Source organism: Actinia tenebrosa, unplaced genomic scaffold (assembly GCF_029948245.1).
Source record: "Actinia tenebrosa isolate PJP-AT-01 unplaced genomic scaffold, QUT_ActTen_1.0 PGA_scaffold4__44_contigs__length_22323623, whole genome shotgun sequence".
NCBI lineage: Eukaryota > Metazoa > Cnidaria > Anthozoa > Actiniaria > Actiniidae > Actinia > Actinia tenebrosa.
In genome coordinates this window covers 18,208,791-18,227,549 of record NW_028292581.1, presented here as the reverse complement: position 1 = coordinate 18,227,549, position 18,759 = coordinate 18,208,791, and the positions used below count along the sequence as shown (strand labels likewise).

General features: G+C 38.2%; 1 protein-coding gene across 2 annotated transcripts; it reads left to right on the top strand.

The window, feature by feature from the left end:
• The first annotated feature begins 699 nt into the window (after positions 1-699).
• Positions 700-11,691, top strand: LOC148907381 (uncharacterized). Of its 2 annotated transcripts, none has more exons than XM_089036387.1 (2): positions 700-787; positions 4,413-11,691. In XM_089036387.1, exon 2 carries the CDS (start codon positions 4,673-4,675, stop codon positions 11,156-11,158), a length of 6,486 nt encoding a protein of 2,161 aa, XP_088892513.1. In that variant the 5' UTR covers positions 700-787; positions 4,413-4,672; the 3' UTR covers positions 11,159-11,691. The 2 variants fall into 2 exon arrangements, with proteins under 2 accessions (XP_088892513.1, XP_088892514.1); XM_089036388.1 differs by having other exon boundaries at positions 711-787; positions 4,417-11,691.
• Positions 11,692-18,759: the final 7,068 nt, after the last annotated feature.

The following is an 18,759-nucleotide window of genomic DNA, read 5'->3' as shown; positions in this document are numbered from 1 at the left end:
ATAGGGAAATTATATAGGAAAACAAAGGCGCGCGCGAAAAAAAAGTTCTAGAGCATTTTTATAGATTTTTTTACTCTTTCGCATTACAGAGGACATTATTTTGACCTCGAATTTAAAAAAATAATAATTCTTTAATTTTTCCGATTTTATTTCTAAATTGGGCTCCCTGTGGGATTCCTGTGGATATGGCGGGCATCTCTAATGAAGATGAACGCGTACGTTTGTTTATTGGCGGCAAAATGAAACATCCCCCTTCCCCCTTGAGACCTCGCCAGTAACGACCCTGTAACCGTCACCGTGTAAGTAGCATTAAAAGCCATGTATTTAGCCTGCATTGCCGGCTGTCTGCCGTTTTTTTAAACAGACCGTGGGCAACGCAGACTACCATGTATGGAAAGCTCTAAAGACAAGAAAAGAATTAATTAAGACACGTTTTTTACAATAACAAAAACAACAAGAAAAACGATAAAAACCGGTCTCTTTTCTAGCGATCAAAACAAAACAACCAAGATCAGAGCGCGCGCTCGATGACGACAGCTTTATCTGTCTGTCCTCTTATTGATGATAAAAATCAGCCAATCAGCGCGCGAGAAATTTGTAAAAAACGCTATTTTTCCGGAAGTGATTTGACCAAATTCTCAGAATTTGGTCTGGGGTCCCTGACTCGATTTCTGATTGGAGGACAATATGATTCTGTCAGTTGTTTCGTCTGGCAGCTTTGTCTGGCAGGTAGCTTTGACGCGAGCCATTTTGGATTCTTGAAGCGAACCATCACACTGAACTAAAGGTAAAATTTACTGTTTTTTGGCTTAAAATAGACATTGTTTTCTTTTCCCGTGCTGAGCTTTTTGTTCGTTAAAATAGACAAACTTAGTCAGTATCGCTTGAGTCGAACTTTACGCCCAGCAAATATGTTCGAAGCAATTCATTTCCCGATTTTAGCCAAAGTTCTTCTAAACCATAAAGTGTAGTCGTAGGAAAGTGCTCAACTGAGAAAGAAATTGACTTCCATATTTTACTGAAGCTTAGTCGGTTAAGCCAACTTTGTAAGTAAGCTTATTACATGTAAACATCTCTTCGCTATTTCTGCCATCCATTTTGATCCATTTTGGTCTTCATTGGATCATCATGACCATCATGGAGCTCTATATAATCAAAAGATCGAATAGTTAGCCGGAGTTGTATTCATAATGTTCAGTACGAGAGTGTACGTTGAGATTCAGGGGTTATATTAAGGCTTGAACGGCATACACTCAGCTTCTTTCGCTACCATAAAATATGATAATATATTCCTCGTGTGCAACGGTGAGTGGGAATATAAATCTACATTTTCGGTGAGGTTATTTTCGTGGGAGAGGAGGGGCACTTTCCCTGCTAGCAGAGTCGAGTCTCCCTCGTTGGCGGATTCGCTGGCGATTCGTTGGCGATTCACGATGGGCAAACCTAACTCTGGACAAACCAAACAAGTTTTTAAACCGGTTTTAACCGGAAATAAGTATTAGGCATGAGCAAATGTAGAAAACCACTAATGAAATACTAGGTTTTGTCTCACCAGTGGAAGATACCATATGTTTCACACGTGAAGATATCGCTGTTGAATCGGCTTGCTATTTTAATAAAGAATTTTTGAGCTTTTATTTCATTTAAATTTCATCGATATCTATATAATAAACAGAACATTACATGGCCGCTTGGAGATACGAATTTTATCTTCTCGTGTTCAATTTAGATCAATCACTCGTTCGCTGCGCTCACTCGTGAGATAGCAATTATTGAACACTCGAAGATAAAATTCGTATCTCTGCTCGCCCATGTAATATCCTTCAATTAATATTTTTTGAGCCTACGGGAAGTAAAGACCCTGTGAAGTCTTCTCGTTATAAAAACTCATTCGTTGGCTCAAACTAAAGTTTATACCATAAAAAGGCAGGTTCTGTCTTTATCTACTCGTACTGGCTTTACCGGAATCTTCGGAGCAGAGGATGGTCACTCGTTCGCAGTCGATAATGGGTTAAACTTAAATTTTCCACTTTCCATTTTCACGTGCACCGAATTCAAATAAAAATATTTTTTCAATTTCGACGAGATTATATCAAAAGGTGTTTTTGAAATATGTTTGTTTTTCTCAAATATTTACAAATGAGATGTCTGTACTACATGTTAACGACAGCAGAATTAAGAAAAGTTTGATTTTGAAACCGTTTTTGAAAAATTTTAAAATTTTCACTGCATTTCCTTTTTTCTGCACTGTTTCCTTGAAGCAGCACTGCTCTTAGCCAATCAGCATCGATTTAAAAAAATTTTTCACGCATATTATATTTTCATTAATATTATCAATTCAGAAAACTAAAGATAATTATATTTGTAATAATATTAACTAAATAAAGAAATTTTTTATTGTTTTTGTTTCTTTTCTTTTTTGTTTTTTTGTTGTTTTTTTTTTTTTTTTGTTTTATTGAATCCTTGGTATGCATACGCAAATTTCATCGTGACAAATCTGTTCATCGCTGTGAACATCATTTTGTAAGTATCTTTTGTTCAATTTCTTGTTTTTGATATGGGTTTCGTTCGATTTGTTTAATAAATTATCATCATCACAAACATCATCATTATCACAATTATCATCATTATCACAATCATTATCATTATCATCACCATCATAATAAACTATCATATCACCAACACCAACATTATTATCATTATCATTATCATCACCATCATATTCATCTTCAAAACATAATTAATGGAGCGGAATGTTTAGGAAACCCATTGTTCTATGTTTTTGTTCGACTTTATCCATTGTTATATGACGTTGACGGTGCACAGAGAAGGAAAAGTTTCTCCATTTGTTCATAGTATTCGGGAATATAGAAGTTTTTAACCCCAAAAAACGTTTTAAAATACTTATTATTTGTTAATTAATCCTATATGATTAATATTAATTGTTTATTGAAAATGAAATTGCCCTTTTTCATGCTTTCTTATTTATCATCTAGTAACTTAACTGTATCTGCGCGGAAATATTTATCCGCATAGTTTGTGGTCATCGAATGAAAGTTTTCACTTTCAAAATGTTCATACATGAAAATAATAAGGAAATGAGTATTTTCAGCCATACTTGCTTTGGTTCATTGTGCACCCTCAGTATCACGTGATGGTACAGTTCAACATCAAATGCAAAACAATAGCTTTGTTCTATGGAGTTTCCATACCATTCCGCTCCATTAACTATGTTCAAAATCATTATTAACATCATATTATAACATCGCATTCATCACTACCATTGTGAATCATCATCCAATCAACAACAACTGATAACATCTTCATCATCACTTTTATTCGTATTTCTATTTTTGTTCACAATTCCTTTACTTTTTTGCTGACAATTTTCTCAATTTACCAGTCCTAATCCATGAATGTCATAAATCAATTAAGTCTCCTGCATAATGTGTGTACTTTTTGACCCCATAGTGTAATATTCTGCCCCATCTATTGTTAATATTAAGGTATGCAAAGGCAACTCTGGCCTGGAACAAATCCTGGCCGGAGAGCAATAAATGGGACAGAATGTGGATCAACCCGGCTTGCTCGTGGGCGGGTGGGTGGGTCAAAACGTACACTTCTTCGTCGGTGGTTTAATGAGAGTGATTAATTCATGGCGTCCTTTCCCTTTTGTATTAGTATAAAGTCCGTGAGAATACATATTAACAATTCCTCTGGGACATAATTTACATATTCAAGTTAACTATGAATAGGATTACAGTGTTCTGCAACCCCCTCATTCCAGTCAAAAATCAAGTCAACTTTGTTAATAGAGGATGACACTTTTTAGTAATTTAGCTGATAAACTCGTGGACCTCTTGTTAACGTCTCTAGTTGATTAGGGACGGGCTGCATCTTCTCCTCAGTTATTTTAAGACCCTTAGTGTTGATCCGGCCGGTACTCGAACCAAGACTTCCCGCACAACAGACCGACGCTCTTAGCAACTGAGCTGGCCGGAATGCGGGTAAAAGCGTTTTCTTGATTGTCATAAAGATCTATTCTTTTCTTGGTACAATAGGTATAGCTTCATGGCTTCCAATCTTGATTTTTATATCTTTTTACTATGAAAGCTTTTATAAGCTTTCATGGCTTATAAAAGCTATGAAGCTGGGATTGATCCATCTTCTAAGAAACATTGCTTCTCTGCATTTTCCTTGACTATAACGTCTCGTGTGATAGCCTGCTCTTTAGAGGAGGCAATCATCATCATCGCCATCATCATCATTATTGTCATCAACACTATAAGCAACATCATCATCAACATCATCATTGTCATCACCGCTATCAACATCTTTTTCATCGCCATCATCATTGTAAAATATACATTGTTCATAGTATATTGATAATTTTTATGTCTTGCATTTTGTAGGTAGTCCCAATGAAGACAGTCATTGGAAGAAACTCAAGAGGATCTTCGTCTCTTAAAAGCTAACTAAAAGACATAAGAATTTCTTGCTAAAAGCCAAGTGGACATTCATCAAGATCAATACAAAGTTCATCAACGTTTTTGGGACACTTTTCAGTTCAGATCAATTGAACCACAAAACGGTCTCTACATATGAAAAATATTAACTTCTCGTACCCTCAGCCGGTTTCAATTTCAACGTGGTAAAAACTCCTCGACAAACTATGAATTTGTTAAAAGGAGCGTGGCAATTTCTGACAGCTCCAAGATTTACTGTTAATATTGACTCTCGTCCATATATCCAAGCTAATGGATTTGTGACCGCGGGAGAAAAAACAAAAGCTTGCACCATTTCAGTCAGCCTCGATCATAAAGGCGAACTTGACAAAAGCAAATATGTTCGACCTCTTTCCAACTACTACCAAGATGACAGAGTTTATGTAACTTGTGAGAATGAGAGATGGATCGACGGGAAACTAGTTTTAGATATGTTTGTTTATGTGACAGTGGCTGGGGCTTATGCCATTGTGCCTAAATTCCCCACAGACAGCTACGTCAAACTTAATGGTACAATTAAACTTCTATTGCGAGTAAAGCCATCGAATACATGTTACATACTGTTGAAGAAGTACGTTAATTCAAATCCAGTCAAGGACGAATGTAGTACAAAAATGGCCACTAGTTATCGAGGTGATACTGTTAAGATATACGTTGAAGTTGTTGACGTTTTTGAAAACAAGTATACAGATGATTTAGGTTTTCGCATAGTTTCCGGTAACCAATCACTAAAGGTGGTTCATCCAACTTCTCGTGACACAAGCACCGGATGGTACGTTATTTCAGTGCGTTACCAGAAAATTGGTACAACCACGTTCGTACTGTCTGTACGCGAAGAAGAAACGCACTTGAATGTTCACACGCTTAGTCAGGAAGTCAAAGTCATCACTCCCCTTGTGTCTGCTGATAAGTCCCATATCATCCAGAATGACATCGATAAAATACAGGAGAGAATCCACGAGCCTGGAAAAGCGATATCAGTCAAGTTAAAGCTTATAGACATTATCGGGAATCCAATTTCTTATGACGAAAGCAAGGTTTTCCTTGAAAAAGCTCTTGGTCTTGTTTCTCGTAGAGCTATGGTCAAACGCATGAGAAGAAGTCTTTCCAGAAACGTTTCCAGAAATAAGGGTATCGTAACAATGAAACGCGACTATAATGGCAACGAGGAAAGTATTGTTCCCAAGGTGCGTCCACTTGACGAGGAATCCAACAGTTGTGAAGTTGAGTTCACGCCTACTATAGCAGGGAAAAGACAGGTCTCTTTGTTTGCAGACAACGAAACTGAGGAGATCTCTACGATAGCATTAAAAGTCCAACCTGGTCCGTTGGAAGATCTGCAAATCGTCAAGCAAGATCCCATTGACTTCGTTAATGTTTATCGAGGAGATACAGCTAATATCAGGGTGATGGCAAAAGACCAATTCGGTAACAGAATTGATAAAAGTAACTTGAAGTTTGATGTATTTTCCGACAGATCACTCGTCAAGTTGCTGTCCACTGATTATAGTGAGGATTTAAAGAAAGGAAGCCATCAACTAACAGTACGCTGGGAAAAAGTTGGTAAAGGCTCATTTAATTTAATTGCCTCACAAGGCAGTTGTCAAGTTAGGAAGAATATTTCATTGGAAGTCATCCCACCTCCTGTGTCTGCTGCTAAGTCGTATATCATCCAAAGCGATATTGATAAAATACAGGAGAGAATCCACGAGGCTGGACAAGCGATATCAGTCAAGTTAAAGCTCATCGACATTTTTGGAAATGCAATATGTTATGAAGAAAGCAAGTCTTTTGTTGAAAGCATTCGTCTTGCCTTTCATGACACATCACTAGTTTCAGGCGTAAATCAAGGCTCCTCAAAGAAAAGCATTCAATCAATTAACGAAGAAAATTCCTCCAAAATGTGTCCCAATTCTGATTTTTACTCCAGTAATGATTGTGAAGCTAATTCTGTGTTATTCTCCGCCAAAGGAAAACCAACTGTTACCAAAAACTTTCATGAGTCTAACTTGGAAAATACTTCCCTAATGGTGCGTCCACTTGACACGGACTCCAACAGTTGTGAAGTTGAGTTCACGCCTACTATAGCAGGGAAAAGACAGGTCTCTTTGTTTGCAGACAACGAAACTGAGGAGATCTCTACGATAGCATTAAAAGTCCAACCTGGTCCGTTGGAAGATCTGCAAATCGTCAAGCAAGATCCCATTGACTTCGTTAATGTTTATCGAGGAGATACAGCTAATATCAGGGTGATGGCAAAAGACCAATTCGGTAACAGAATTGATAAAAGTAACTTGAAGTTTGATGTATTTTCCGACAGATCACTCGTCAAGTTGCTGTCCACTGATTATAGTGAGGATTTAAAGAAAGGAAGCCATCAACTAACAGTACGCTGGGAAAAAGTTGGTAAAGGCTCATTTAATTTAATTGCCTCACAAGGCAGTTGTCAAGTTAGAAAGAATATTTCATTGGAAGTCATCCCACCTCCTGTGTCTGCTGCTAAGTCGTATATCATCCAAAGCGATATTGATAAAATACAGGAGAGAATCCACGAGGCCGGACAAGCGATATCAGTCAAGTTAAAGCTCATCGACATTTTTGGGAATGCAATATGTTATGAAGAAAGCAAGTCTTTTGTTGAAAGCATTCGTCTTGCCTTTCATGAGTCTAACTTGGAAAATACTTCCCTAATGGTGCGTCCACTTGACACGGACTCCAACAGTTGTGAAGTTGAGTTCACGCCTACTATAGCAGGGAAAAGACAGGTCTCTTTGTTTGCAGACAACGAAACTGAGGAGATCTCTACGATAGCATTAAAAGTCCAACCTGGTCCGTTGGAAGATCTGCAAATCGTCAAGCAAGATCCCATTGACTTCGTTAATGTTTATCGAGGAGATACAGCTAATATCAGGGTGATGGCAAAAGACCAATTCGGTAACAGAATTGATAAAAGTAACTTGAAGTTTGATGTATTTTCCGACAGATCACTCGTCAAGTTGCTGTCCACTGATTATAGTGAGGATTTAAAGAAAGGAAGCCATCAACTAACAGTACGCTGGGAAAAAGTTGGTAAAGGCTCATTTAATTTAATTGCCTCACAAGGCAGTTGTCAAGTTAGAAAGAATATTTCATTGGAAGTCATCCCACCTCCTGTGTCTGCTGCTAAGTCGTATATCATCCAAAGCGATATTGATAAAATACAGGAGAGAATCCACGAGGCCGGACAAGCGATATCAGTCAAGTTAAAGCTCATCGACATTTTTGGGAATGCAATATGTTATGAAGAAAGCAAGTCTTTTGTTGAAAGCATTCGTCTTGCCTTTCATGAGTCTAACTTGGAAAATACTTCCCTAATGGTGCGTCCACTTGACACGGACTCCAACAGTTGTGAAGTTGAGCTCACGCCTACTATAGCAGGGAAAAGACAGGTCTCTTTGTTTGCAGACAACGAAACTGAGGAGATCTCTACGATAGCATTAAAAGTCCAACCTGGTCCGTTGGAAGAGCTGCAAATCGTCAAGCAAGATCCCATTGACTTCGTTAATGTTTATCGAGGAGATACAGCTAATATCAGGGTGATGGCAAAAGACCAATCCGGTAACAGAATTGATAAAAGTAACTTGAAGTTTGATGTATTTTCCGACAGATCACTCGTCAAGTTGCTGTCCACTGATTATAGTGAGGATTTAAAGAAAGGAAGCCATCAACTAACAGTACGCTGGGAAAAAGTTGGTAAAGGCTCATTTAATTTAATTGCCTCACAAGGCAGTTGTCAAGTTAGAAAGAATATTTCATTGGAAGTCATCCCACCTCCTGTGTCTGGTGATAAGTCGTATATCATCCAAAGCGATATTGATAAAATACAAGAGAGAATCCACGAGGCTGGACAAGCGATATCAGTCAAGTTAAAGCTCATCGACATTTTTGGGAATGCAATATGTTATGAAGAAAGCAAGTCTTTTGTTGAAAGCATTCGTCTTGCCTTTCATGAGTCTAACTTGGAAAATACTGCCCTAAAGGTGCGTCCACTTGAGGAGGATTCCAACAGTTGTGAAGTTGAGTTCACGCCTACTATAGCAGGGAAAAGACAGGTCTCTTTGTTTGCAGACAACGAAACTGAGGAGATCTCTACGATAGCATTAAAAGTCCAACCTGGTCCGTTGGAAGAGCTGCAAATCGTCAAGCAAGATCCCATTGACTTCGTTAATGTTTATCGAGGTGATACAGCTGAAATCAGGGTGATGGCAAAAGACCAATTCGGTAACAGAATTGTTAAAAGTAATTTGAAGTTTTCCATATTTTCCGATTGCTCACTTGTCAAGTTGCTGTCCACTGATTGTAGAAAAGATTTAAAGAAAGGAAGCCATCAACTAACAGTACGCTGGGAAAAAGTTGGTAAAGGCTCATTTAGTTTAATTGCCTCACAAGGCAGTTGTCAAGTTAGAAAGAATATTTCATTGGAAGTCATCCCACCTCCTGTGTCTGCTGCTAAGTCGTATATCATCCAAAGCGATATTGATGAAATACAGGAGAGAATCCACGAGGCTGGACAAGCGATATCAGTCAAGTTAAAGCTCATCGACATTTTTGGAAATGCAATATGTTATGAAGAAAGCAAGTCTTTTGTTGAAAGCATTTGTCTTGCCTTTCATGACACATCACACGAAAAGTCAGAAGATTCCTCAAGAAAAAGCGTCAAATCAACTAGAGAAGAGAATTCCTTCAAAAGGAGTCCATCTGACGTAAACTCCAATACTTGTGTACTTACGTTCACACCCTACATAGTAGGGAAAAGATTGCTTTCGTTCTCGTTGCACGAAGCAGACAAGAAAGTCAAAGAATCTCCACTTAGTTTTGTCGCTAAGCCCGGTCCTGTAGCCGAAGTCCAGATCGTCAGTCACGAGCCTCCAGCTTCGAACCAGAACATCTTGTCTTCTTATGCAAAACAGTCGCGAACTGTTATCGTGAAGGGCAAAGATGAATTTGACAATGAAGTAGTCATGAACGCCATTGAGTGGTGCCTGGACGCCTTAGGAGGCTTGAAGGAAGAGGCCACATTTGTCACTGGAGAGAATGACTTGGTTTTTCAGTATAGTTTTGATAAACCAGGGACATACAAGGTTGATATCAAGCCCAAGGAATCCATGACAAAATTGTCTATACTTCCTTTCTTTACAGTTGCGATCACAAAAGCTCCTTTGGATGTAAACAAGTGTTTGTGTGTTTGTGCAGACGAGAAGCCTGTCTTTGTCGGCGAAACCCAAAGCTCTTTTAGGATTCGAGTGAGTCTTTTCGATTGTATAGGCAACAGGTACAGTCTAACGGAAGATTCAGAATTCAAAGATGAGTTGCTGTCGATCAAGGTGAATGACCAAGCTGGCAATGTAATAGCACACGAGTCTGGAACAGAAGAAGGCGAAATCTACGTGACAACAACTGTTCTTGATAATAGAATTATTGATACCAAACATGTGCAGGTAATATATAATGATGAACCTCTCGGCGAGGAGCTCTCAGTAAAGGTTGTTGGTTTACAGCCTTACAGAACTGAAAACTTTGTGCGACTTTACAAGAATAAGAAGGAGATTCGCTGCAAAGATGTTTGTCGAGAAATGCTTGCGGATTACGCAAATCTGGACAATATCAACCGGATTGTGCAAGACCCAGGTAACGAAGATCTGAAAAGCAGTGACATCAACGAAAACACAGATAACCAGCAAGTGAAACTAATCAACGTTGTTCTTAAAAAGTTTGAAAGTAAAACACTCCCTGTATTTCTTGAAATTATCTCCTTGTTCGTAGAGGGGGCACACCATTATCGAAACCAGGCCAATGAATTTGACAGAGAAAGAGAAAAATGGAAAAACGAATCCATCGACGCTTATTTTTCAGGCAAACATGAAGAAGCTAGAGCCTGCAGCGACATCAAGGAAAAATTTGCAACCTTGATGAATCAGTGTCACGGTCAAGCATCGGACGCCATCTTTAAGTTCTACAACAAAGGCCGCCCTCAAAGTGAGATCGACTTGCATGGACAACTAGTGGCAGACTCAGTAAAGATGAAAGAGTATAAAGAGCAGCTTCGCAGTAAAGGAGAAAGGAGTGCTGCTGAAGTTGATGCCAAAATTGAAAGAGAACAACAAGAAAGAGATGAAGCGATTCGTAAACTGGATGAACGACTGAGAAATTTTGATCATGATGAAGCGAAACGAGTTGGTGAAGATTGGTTAGAGATTATAGACGGGGCAGGACATCACTCAGCAAGGAGAGGAGAACAGAAGATAAGACCAAAGGTAGAAGAATACCTCAGGAAGAAGAGTATAGAGTACGTGGAAGCGAACGAGGGAGCCCTGTTGATCACCTTCTCTGAATACACCGGTAAAAAACCCTGCGTAGCTGACTTCTACTGCAAAAGATGCAAGAAGACTTGGACAAGTACGACTAGTTGGAAGGGGTTTTTCCAGAGATGTTTCAGGTGTTATCGTAGAGGAATTTATCCATCAGAGTGTTATCCCTTTAAGTTAAGATCTGTACGACCCCGACAACGGAGTGGTGACGAATCAACGGTTTCAAATCTTCGTATCACTCGTGAAGATCACAGAAAGTTATGTCAGAAGTGTATTGTGCTCGGTAGGGACTGTATGGCACAATGACTTTAATGTTAACTAACATATGAAGATCCTTGGGAAACGTATGGTCCGTACGGTGTGAATAAACTAAGTTGTGTTACCAGACCGTGACCGTGACGGGTCGTGTACTATCTAACAATTTGATTAGACAAACTAGACAAACTATTTGGGCTGCCCTAGTACAAAGACTAACCGCTCGAATGAGATACTTTTCGTTTGAACTAGTTTAAGCTGCGTCGGTGTACAAAGCACAAATGATTGATAATTTTGTTACAGTCATACAAAATGTATACTTTACATTAATTAAACAATTTTAAAACTTTGGTTTTACTGATAACGCTATTCTAATTTTATAGAAAAATGGAAAAAAAGCTAGAATAATAATTTTGAAAACTATAAGAAGGAAAATCATAAACTGATAATTGAAAATATTTTATTTAGTGCCAGTGTTTCAAAGTTAACAAGTTATTGTATTTTATGATAAAAACCCTGCTACGCCGGTACCATTTTGTTTACCTTTTGACGATGTGAAGTGTAATAAAATACTTGGCCATTCTTCTAGTTGTACAACCATTATTGCACACGATAAAATGAAAACGTACTTCGATCAAGTAATCTGAAATATTGTTAACTCTCTTTACAGCGGACACCCTCGGGACCGTCACTTGGTGTCTGTAATAACGAGTGTCTGCAATAACGAGAATTGATTACGGCCATTTCTTTGTCAGTGGATGTTGTCGGGGACTTTGCTCCTATTCGCAATAGCATGGTACCCTTTATATCGGGGTGTTCGCAAGGCGAGAGTTGATTGAACTACCAAAGAATTATCTTTTTTTTTAAAAACATTTAGTTCTATTGACATTCGAGCAAGTTCCCGTTCGCAGTTGACGCGATTCTTGTACTCTGGGAAACGAAGGTAGTGTAATGCGAGAACCCTTTTGGGGTTGGCTTGAAATAATTGTGCACATAAGGTCCTACAAGTTATACGAATGCCGTGTTTAGTGACATAACTAGTATTCACGATTAATATTCTACGTATAAGAGGGTGCCAATGGGGGTAACTGTTAAAGTGTATATCAAGGAAAACAATTTATTTTTAAAATCACATATTTGAACAGTGTAGTAGTATGGTTGCAATATTTTTGTATGTGGACTTCTATTTTCAGAGATATTAACGTTTGAAATATAAAAGTGTACAAAGCCTTATATTTCAGGCATATGTATAATTTGCAAATGAAAAAACAAAACACAGTACTTTCAACAGAAGTATTTTTGTATAATAAATTAGTCTTGAATTTACGTCATTCATTTGCATATTGATATTTCAAATGTCTATATCTCCGAAAAGAAAATTTCACATACAAAAATGCTGCAACCATACTGCTACACTATTCACATATAAGTGATTTTGAAAGAAAATTTTTTTCCTTGATATACACTTTAACTACTAATCTTAGGTTATTTGTCAGTTAGCTACTGTTTTTCTGGCCAATTGTCAGTTAACTACTAACCCCATAACGTATTTGACTAGAACGTTCGTCACAGCAGTTCCTAACTATTTAATGGCACAAGTAAGCTCTAAACAGTTCTGTTTATCCTCCAATCTCTAGGCTAGAAATGAAAATTTGGCTCGTTGGCGCTTTAGGTACCGATCATTATTTGTCACCTAGAGGGGGAGGGGCCGGAGAATATTTGTCGCGACTACATAAAGATTAACTGACCTAGAGGCACTATATTTCTCCATGATCCCCACATATTGGTAGTTGCTACTGAGTGATCCGGCCCTATGATTCCTGTCAACATTTACCTGAATCCCCAAGAGGCACTATATTTCTTTCTGATCCCACCCCTTGATCCTTCCTAAATTATCCCGACACCCTCTCCACCTTCAACCCAGGAGATAAATAGTGACCGTCACCTACCACGGCTACGACTACCACTAGTAGATGTGTTCTTATAGCTCACGTTACGTAACATGTTACCTTTGATGGTATCTACATTGATTTGTAATCAAGCTTTTAATATATTTTTTGCAGGCATCGACAGGATTCTTAATAACATCACTACTAAAAGTTGTCATCCTTCATTCTTCTACTTACACCTTGCCAAAAAAAAGTGAAAAGAAATGTTCCATATATCTAGATTTTGGAATTATCTCACAGCGCCAGACTTCAATGCCACGACTGAAACACACGGCAAGGGTGCTGTGACTTTGATAGCAGGACAAAGAACAAGAATTTGTACCATAAAACTTTCTCTGGCCACCGAAGGTAAATTTGGAAATTACCAGGAAGAAATTGATTTTCCACGACCTTCCTTAAACAGCGTATCTCCAGAAGTTCAAGTCAGTTACGGCGAAGACAGGCGACCCCGTCGAGAAGTACTGGAGCTAGATGTGTATGTTCAAGTAACGTCAGCTGGGACATATTCCATAACCCCTGAGTTTCCTATAGATCGTTACAATTTTAGATCAATTGACAAGAAAACTGTTGATATCGACGTTAAGCCATCAGAATTAAAGTTCGTCGAGCTCAGCGGTATAACACCAAATACAGGACATGGCAAGGCTGGTAGTGTGTACCGAGGTGGTACGGCCGAGATTCGTGTGAGGGCCAAGGACGAGTTTGAAAACTTTATAACTGCCGAAAGTGACCTGGATTTGAATTTTAATATCCCTCCATGCAGTTTATCTGTAACGCTGTTGTCGCATGCCCTTAATACGCACTACAAAAAATTCTTTGTTAAAATACGTTGTGATAAAGTTGGTAAAGGGTCATTTAAATTAATTGCCTCACAAGGCAGTTGTCAAGTTAGGAAGAATATTTCATTGGAAGTCATCCCACCTCCTGTGTCTGCTGCTAAGTCTTATATCATCCAAAGCGATATCGATGAAATAAGGGAGAGACTTTTCGACGCTGGACAAGCGATAACATTCAAGCTACAACTCATCGACGTACTTGGAAATCCGATACCTAGTGAAGAAAGTGTTCAGCATCAAGAGCAATTTCATCTTCATCATCAAAACTACACGAGTTATCCAAACTGGTCGGGGGATACTCGGTACTCCACTGAGAATGGGAGATCATTAAGGGTTCGTCCTTCTGAAGTTGATTCCAACATTTGTGAGATCGAGTTCACTCCTTCCGAGGCAGGAAAGAGACAGTACTCTTTCTGCATAGCTGGACAAAAGCTCACCAGGTTTCAATTCAGAATAGCAGTTCTACCACGTGAGGGAGATAAATCGCAAATAATACAGAACAAAACTTATCTCGATAGGGAAACGTCCGAGAACCTTTACGAGGCAAGAAAAGGTATTCCATACAACAAGGAGGAGTATCTCGAGTTCTATGAATGTGACCAGAAGATTCTTTGTCTGGGAGTTCAACGAAGGCATCTTGTTGGTGAGGATAACGCAAATATCAAGAATATCAATCGTGTTTTGGAAAATGAATATCCATCCTGCAAATTGTCCAAAGATCTAGTAAGTTGGAAGTATGGGCTACTCGTTGTATTTGACCTAAGTAGTTTTCAAAAGAATGCAGCCTTAGAAGTTTGCCATCTTCTGTCGGACCTCGTGGAAGGTCAGCAACATTACAGGAATGAAGCTGATAAATTTGCCAAGGAGAGAGAAAAATGGGATGAAAAAGAAAAGGAGGCGAAGGAAAACATGGAGAAAAGTTGCAAGGACTTTGAAGAAGAGCTCGAGAAACTTGAAGAGGAATATGAGGAAGTTGAAGATGAGAACGAGGAATTTGAAAAAGACGTCGAGGAATTGGAATATGATTATGAGGAGTTGGAATACGGGGGCGAAGATTTGAAAGATGTGGACGAGGAATTTGAAAAAGAGGTTCAGGAATTGGAACATTATTACGACGAACTGGAAAAAAAATACAGAATTGAAGCTCATAAATGCCGTAGACTGAAACTTGAATGTGGAAGAGCAATACATGAGAGTAACGAAAGAGCGTCTGGTGCCATTTTTAAATTCTATAACTGTAAACGTCCTCAAAGTGAGATAGATCTTCATGGACAGCGAGTGGGAAATCAAGTAAAACTAGAAGAGCTAGAAGCAAATCTTCGTAGGGAAAATAAAACACCTGTTATGATTGAAGAGATAATGGAACGAGAACGACTAAAGAGAGATGAAGCGATTCGTAAACTGGATGAACGACTGAGAAATTTTGATCATGATGAAGCGAAACGAGTTGGCGAAGATTGGTTAGAGATTATAGACGGGGCAGGACATCACTCAGCAAGGAGAGGAGAACAGAAGATAAGACCAAAGGTAAAAGAATACCTCGGGAGGAAGAATATAGAGTACGTGGAAGCGAACGAGGGAGCCCTGTTGATCACCTTCTCTGAATACACCGGTAAAGAACCCTGCATAGCTGACTTCTACTGCAAGACATGCACGAGGACATGGACAAGTGCGACTAGTTGGAAGGGTTTTTATCAGAACTGTTACAGCTGTTATAAGAAAGGTACCAATTCTAATTGCTATCCATTCAAATTAAGGTCTCTCGCGGTACTCCCAAAACGAAGAGGACAAAACAACGATCAGTTTAAAGATCACAGAAGACTCTGTCAAAAGTGCATTCAACTTGGTCGGGACTGCAGACGACAACGATAAAAATCTTTTGGCTGGCGCGGCTTCATTAGTTCTAAGCTACCCTGCAGCTATATATTCTATACGTTCATACGTTATACAAATAAAAACGTTTGCGCATTCTACATATGTCGCTCAGCTTCACTTGCCATAATAAATATTGGTAGAGTTCGTAGATATCTGGATGACAAATCTACTGAACGATTAGTACTTACCTTTATAACCATTGCAATAGTATTTGATTCTCTATTTGCACGTTACTTCATCGCGGCCATGTTGGTGCCATTTAACTAAAGATTTCTCATTAGCATCCATTGTTAAGGGTACCACAATGGCTGCCATGTTTTTGTCTATTAACTCTCTTGGGAATGCTCGCAACCCATCAATAGAGTGCAAACAATTAGTCCGTGAAACACTAATTACTAAATAGTACAAAATAGTGCTAATTAAACAATAGAAAACGATGGAATTTGCATGAAATCGTGTGCTATTTTGTATTACTAAAGTTTCACGGTTATATTGTTTGCACTCTATGGTCTACCGGATAAGCAGCTAAGTAAGCTCCAACGTATTCAAAACACAGCTGCTAGATTAGTTTATAAAGTTAAAAGGTGTGATCACATCACACCTACACTATATAAATTACACTGGCTGCCTGAGTGTGCAGCAGCGTATCAAATTCAAGATATTATTCATTTATAACATTAATAATTGTTGTGCACCTTCTTACTTAGACAATATCATAGTTACTTATAAACCTAAACGCACTTTAAGGTCTTCTTCGAAAGGCCTATTAACAGTTCCCAGATGCTCAACAGCAACATATGGTGATAGGGCATTTTCCATAGCTGCCCCGAAACTGTGGAATACAATTCCAGGCAGAGGAAGTAAGAACTATGCTAATACCATCTCGTATTTCAGGAGTTTGTTAAAAACATATCTTTTTAATATAACGAAGCATATAATTGTTAAACTTCGAGTTTTTATTCATATAACTATATTATTATTATTTATTATTAATTAATTATTATTGTTTGATTTTTAATATATAATTTTAAATATAACTTTATCATCATTTAGTATAGATACACAGCTGATTATTTAAAATCTCGCGTGGTGATTGGTCGAGAAACTCAGATTATCACACGATAATCACCTCCAGCGATAATCCAAAATGGCGGCCAGCCGCTTTGTTGGAATAATTGTTAACCTTTAGACATGCCTGACAAATAGACTTCACAAGTTGCCAAAACTTAGATGCTTGAAACATTGCTATTGTCTTTATTACATACAGTATCTTAGTCTCACAAAGTATACCTTCTCGCGAGATTCTAAATTCTTAGTAAAGGTACGCATGCGCAAACTTTTTTCTCTAGTGTCTTCGTCATCATACGTAGCATATAATAAAAAAGACTGTACACTTATTAAAGTGTATATCAAGGAAAATGAATTATTTCAAAATCACTCGTATGTGAACATTGTAGCAGTATGGTTGAAATATGTTTGTATGTGGACCTCTCTTTTCAGAGATATAAACATTTAAACTATCAATATGCAAATTAGATGACGTAAATTCTAAAGACTAATTACTTATTAAAAAAATGCTGTTGTGGAAAGTACTGCTGTTTTTTTCATTTGCAAATTATCCTTATAACTGAAATATATGGTTTTTGTACACTTTTGGGTTATTTCACTTTAGAACATGTAAATTTAATTCAACTGCGAAATGTAACACATTCTTGAATTTACGTTTGGGTGACAATTGTTTTCCTAAACAAATGTACGATGCAGTCATACAACCTGATAAGGGCTTCAACATGTTCATATCATGTGATTTACATAATCTTATTGTTGCGACGTATAATATTTGGCCGCGGGCTTCCTGGGGAAGGGCTGTTTCGTAGGGCCCGGGGGGAGTGAAAGTGAGGAGTTCAGAGAGAGGAGTTGACTGTTATATGGAAGGAGATCGAGACTCCTAGAATCCCCTCGGGACAGCCATAAAAATGTGTAAGTAATTGTTTGAGTTTGTTAAAAGTTTAATGACATTTTGATGACTATAACTTTTTGATTCTACAGCGAATCGTGTACTTTTGTGAACCTATATTCGTGTGAACGTGTAAACGATTACGAAGGAAATATGTAATTGTTGGACGAACCACGTTGAATGAAACCTTTGAAAATACACGCATATCGACCTAGTCCCGAGGCAGAGCCCTGAAAACGCCTACCCTTATAGTAATTTCATTTTTGATTTACAATATTTATTATAATTACAGGAGAAAACGAAGTAAGAAAAAGGATCCTTGTGCCCCATCATGAGAACTCTTTTATGCTATATTTAGAATCTTTGATACTATTTTTAGAATCTTTGATACTATTTTTAGAATCTTTGATGCTATTTTTAGAATAATGTATTTGATCTCTTTTTTCTTTTTTTTTACGCGCGTACTGCGTGTTGCGTTTTAAAAAACGTGAGCAGAAAAACAAATGATGGCAAATGTGATTATAGAAATAGCATCAATTTAAACGGTGCCTATGTTGGCTACAAGCATGAATACCAGAGATTTCTTCTCTAAGTGCAATTTCTCTTCATAGTTATGCATAATTTTTAAAAAAACATCTGTCCTAAATCTCGAAGTCTGATTGATTGGGAGCGCCTGCATTATGAGAGCACAGAGCACGCGTGCGTACATCCTGTTTCGTCATTCCGACCAAAATAACAGCTCTCCTTAATATTTAATTTGTGTTTTCTCTTAAAAAGAAATTACAAAATTGCTTGCTGTGCTGGGTACAGATATAGAAAGATTTGGGGTCATCAAAACACTTGAGAAGTGTCGAGAAACACGCCATAGCCATCTACTTTATATTTTTCCATGATTTGGCAAAAAAATCGTGAGTTGCTGTGCCAGAGGAATGTAATTGCCATATCTACTTCATTTCGTAGCGATTAAGTAAGAGTTAATTACCGAGAACGGAGGCAATAAGCCATATGCATCCCGAGGGCCGCAGGCCCGAGGGA

Bases quoted from the DNA above. Each gene is read 5' to 3' on its own strand.
- LOC148907381 (XM_089036387.1), top strand. From the start codon at position 4,673: ATGAATTTGTTAAAAGGAGCGTGGCAATTTCTGACAGCTCCAAGATTT.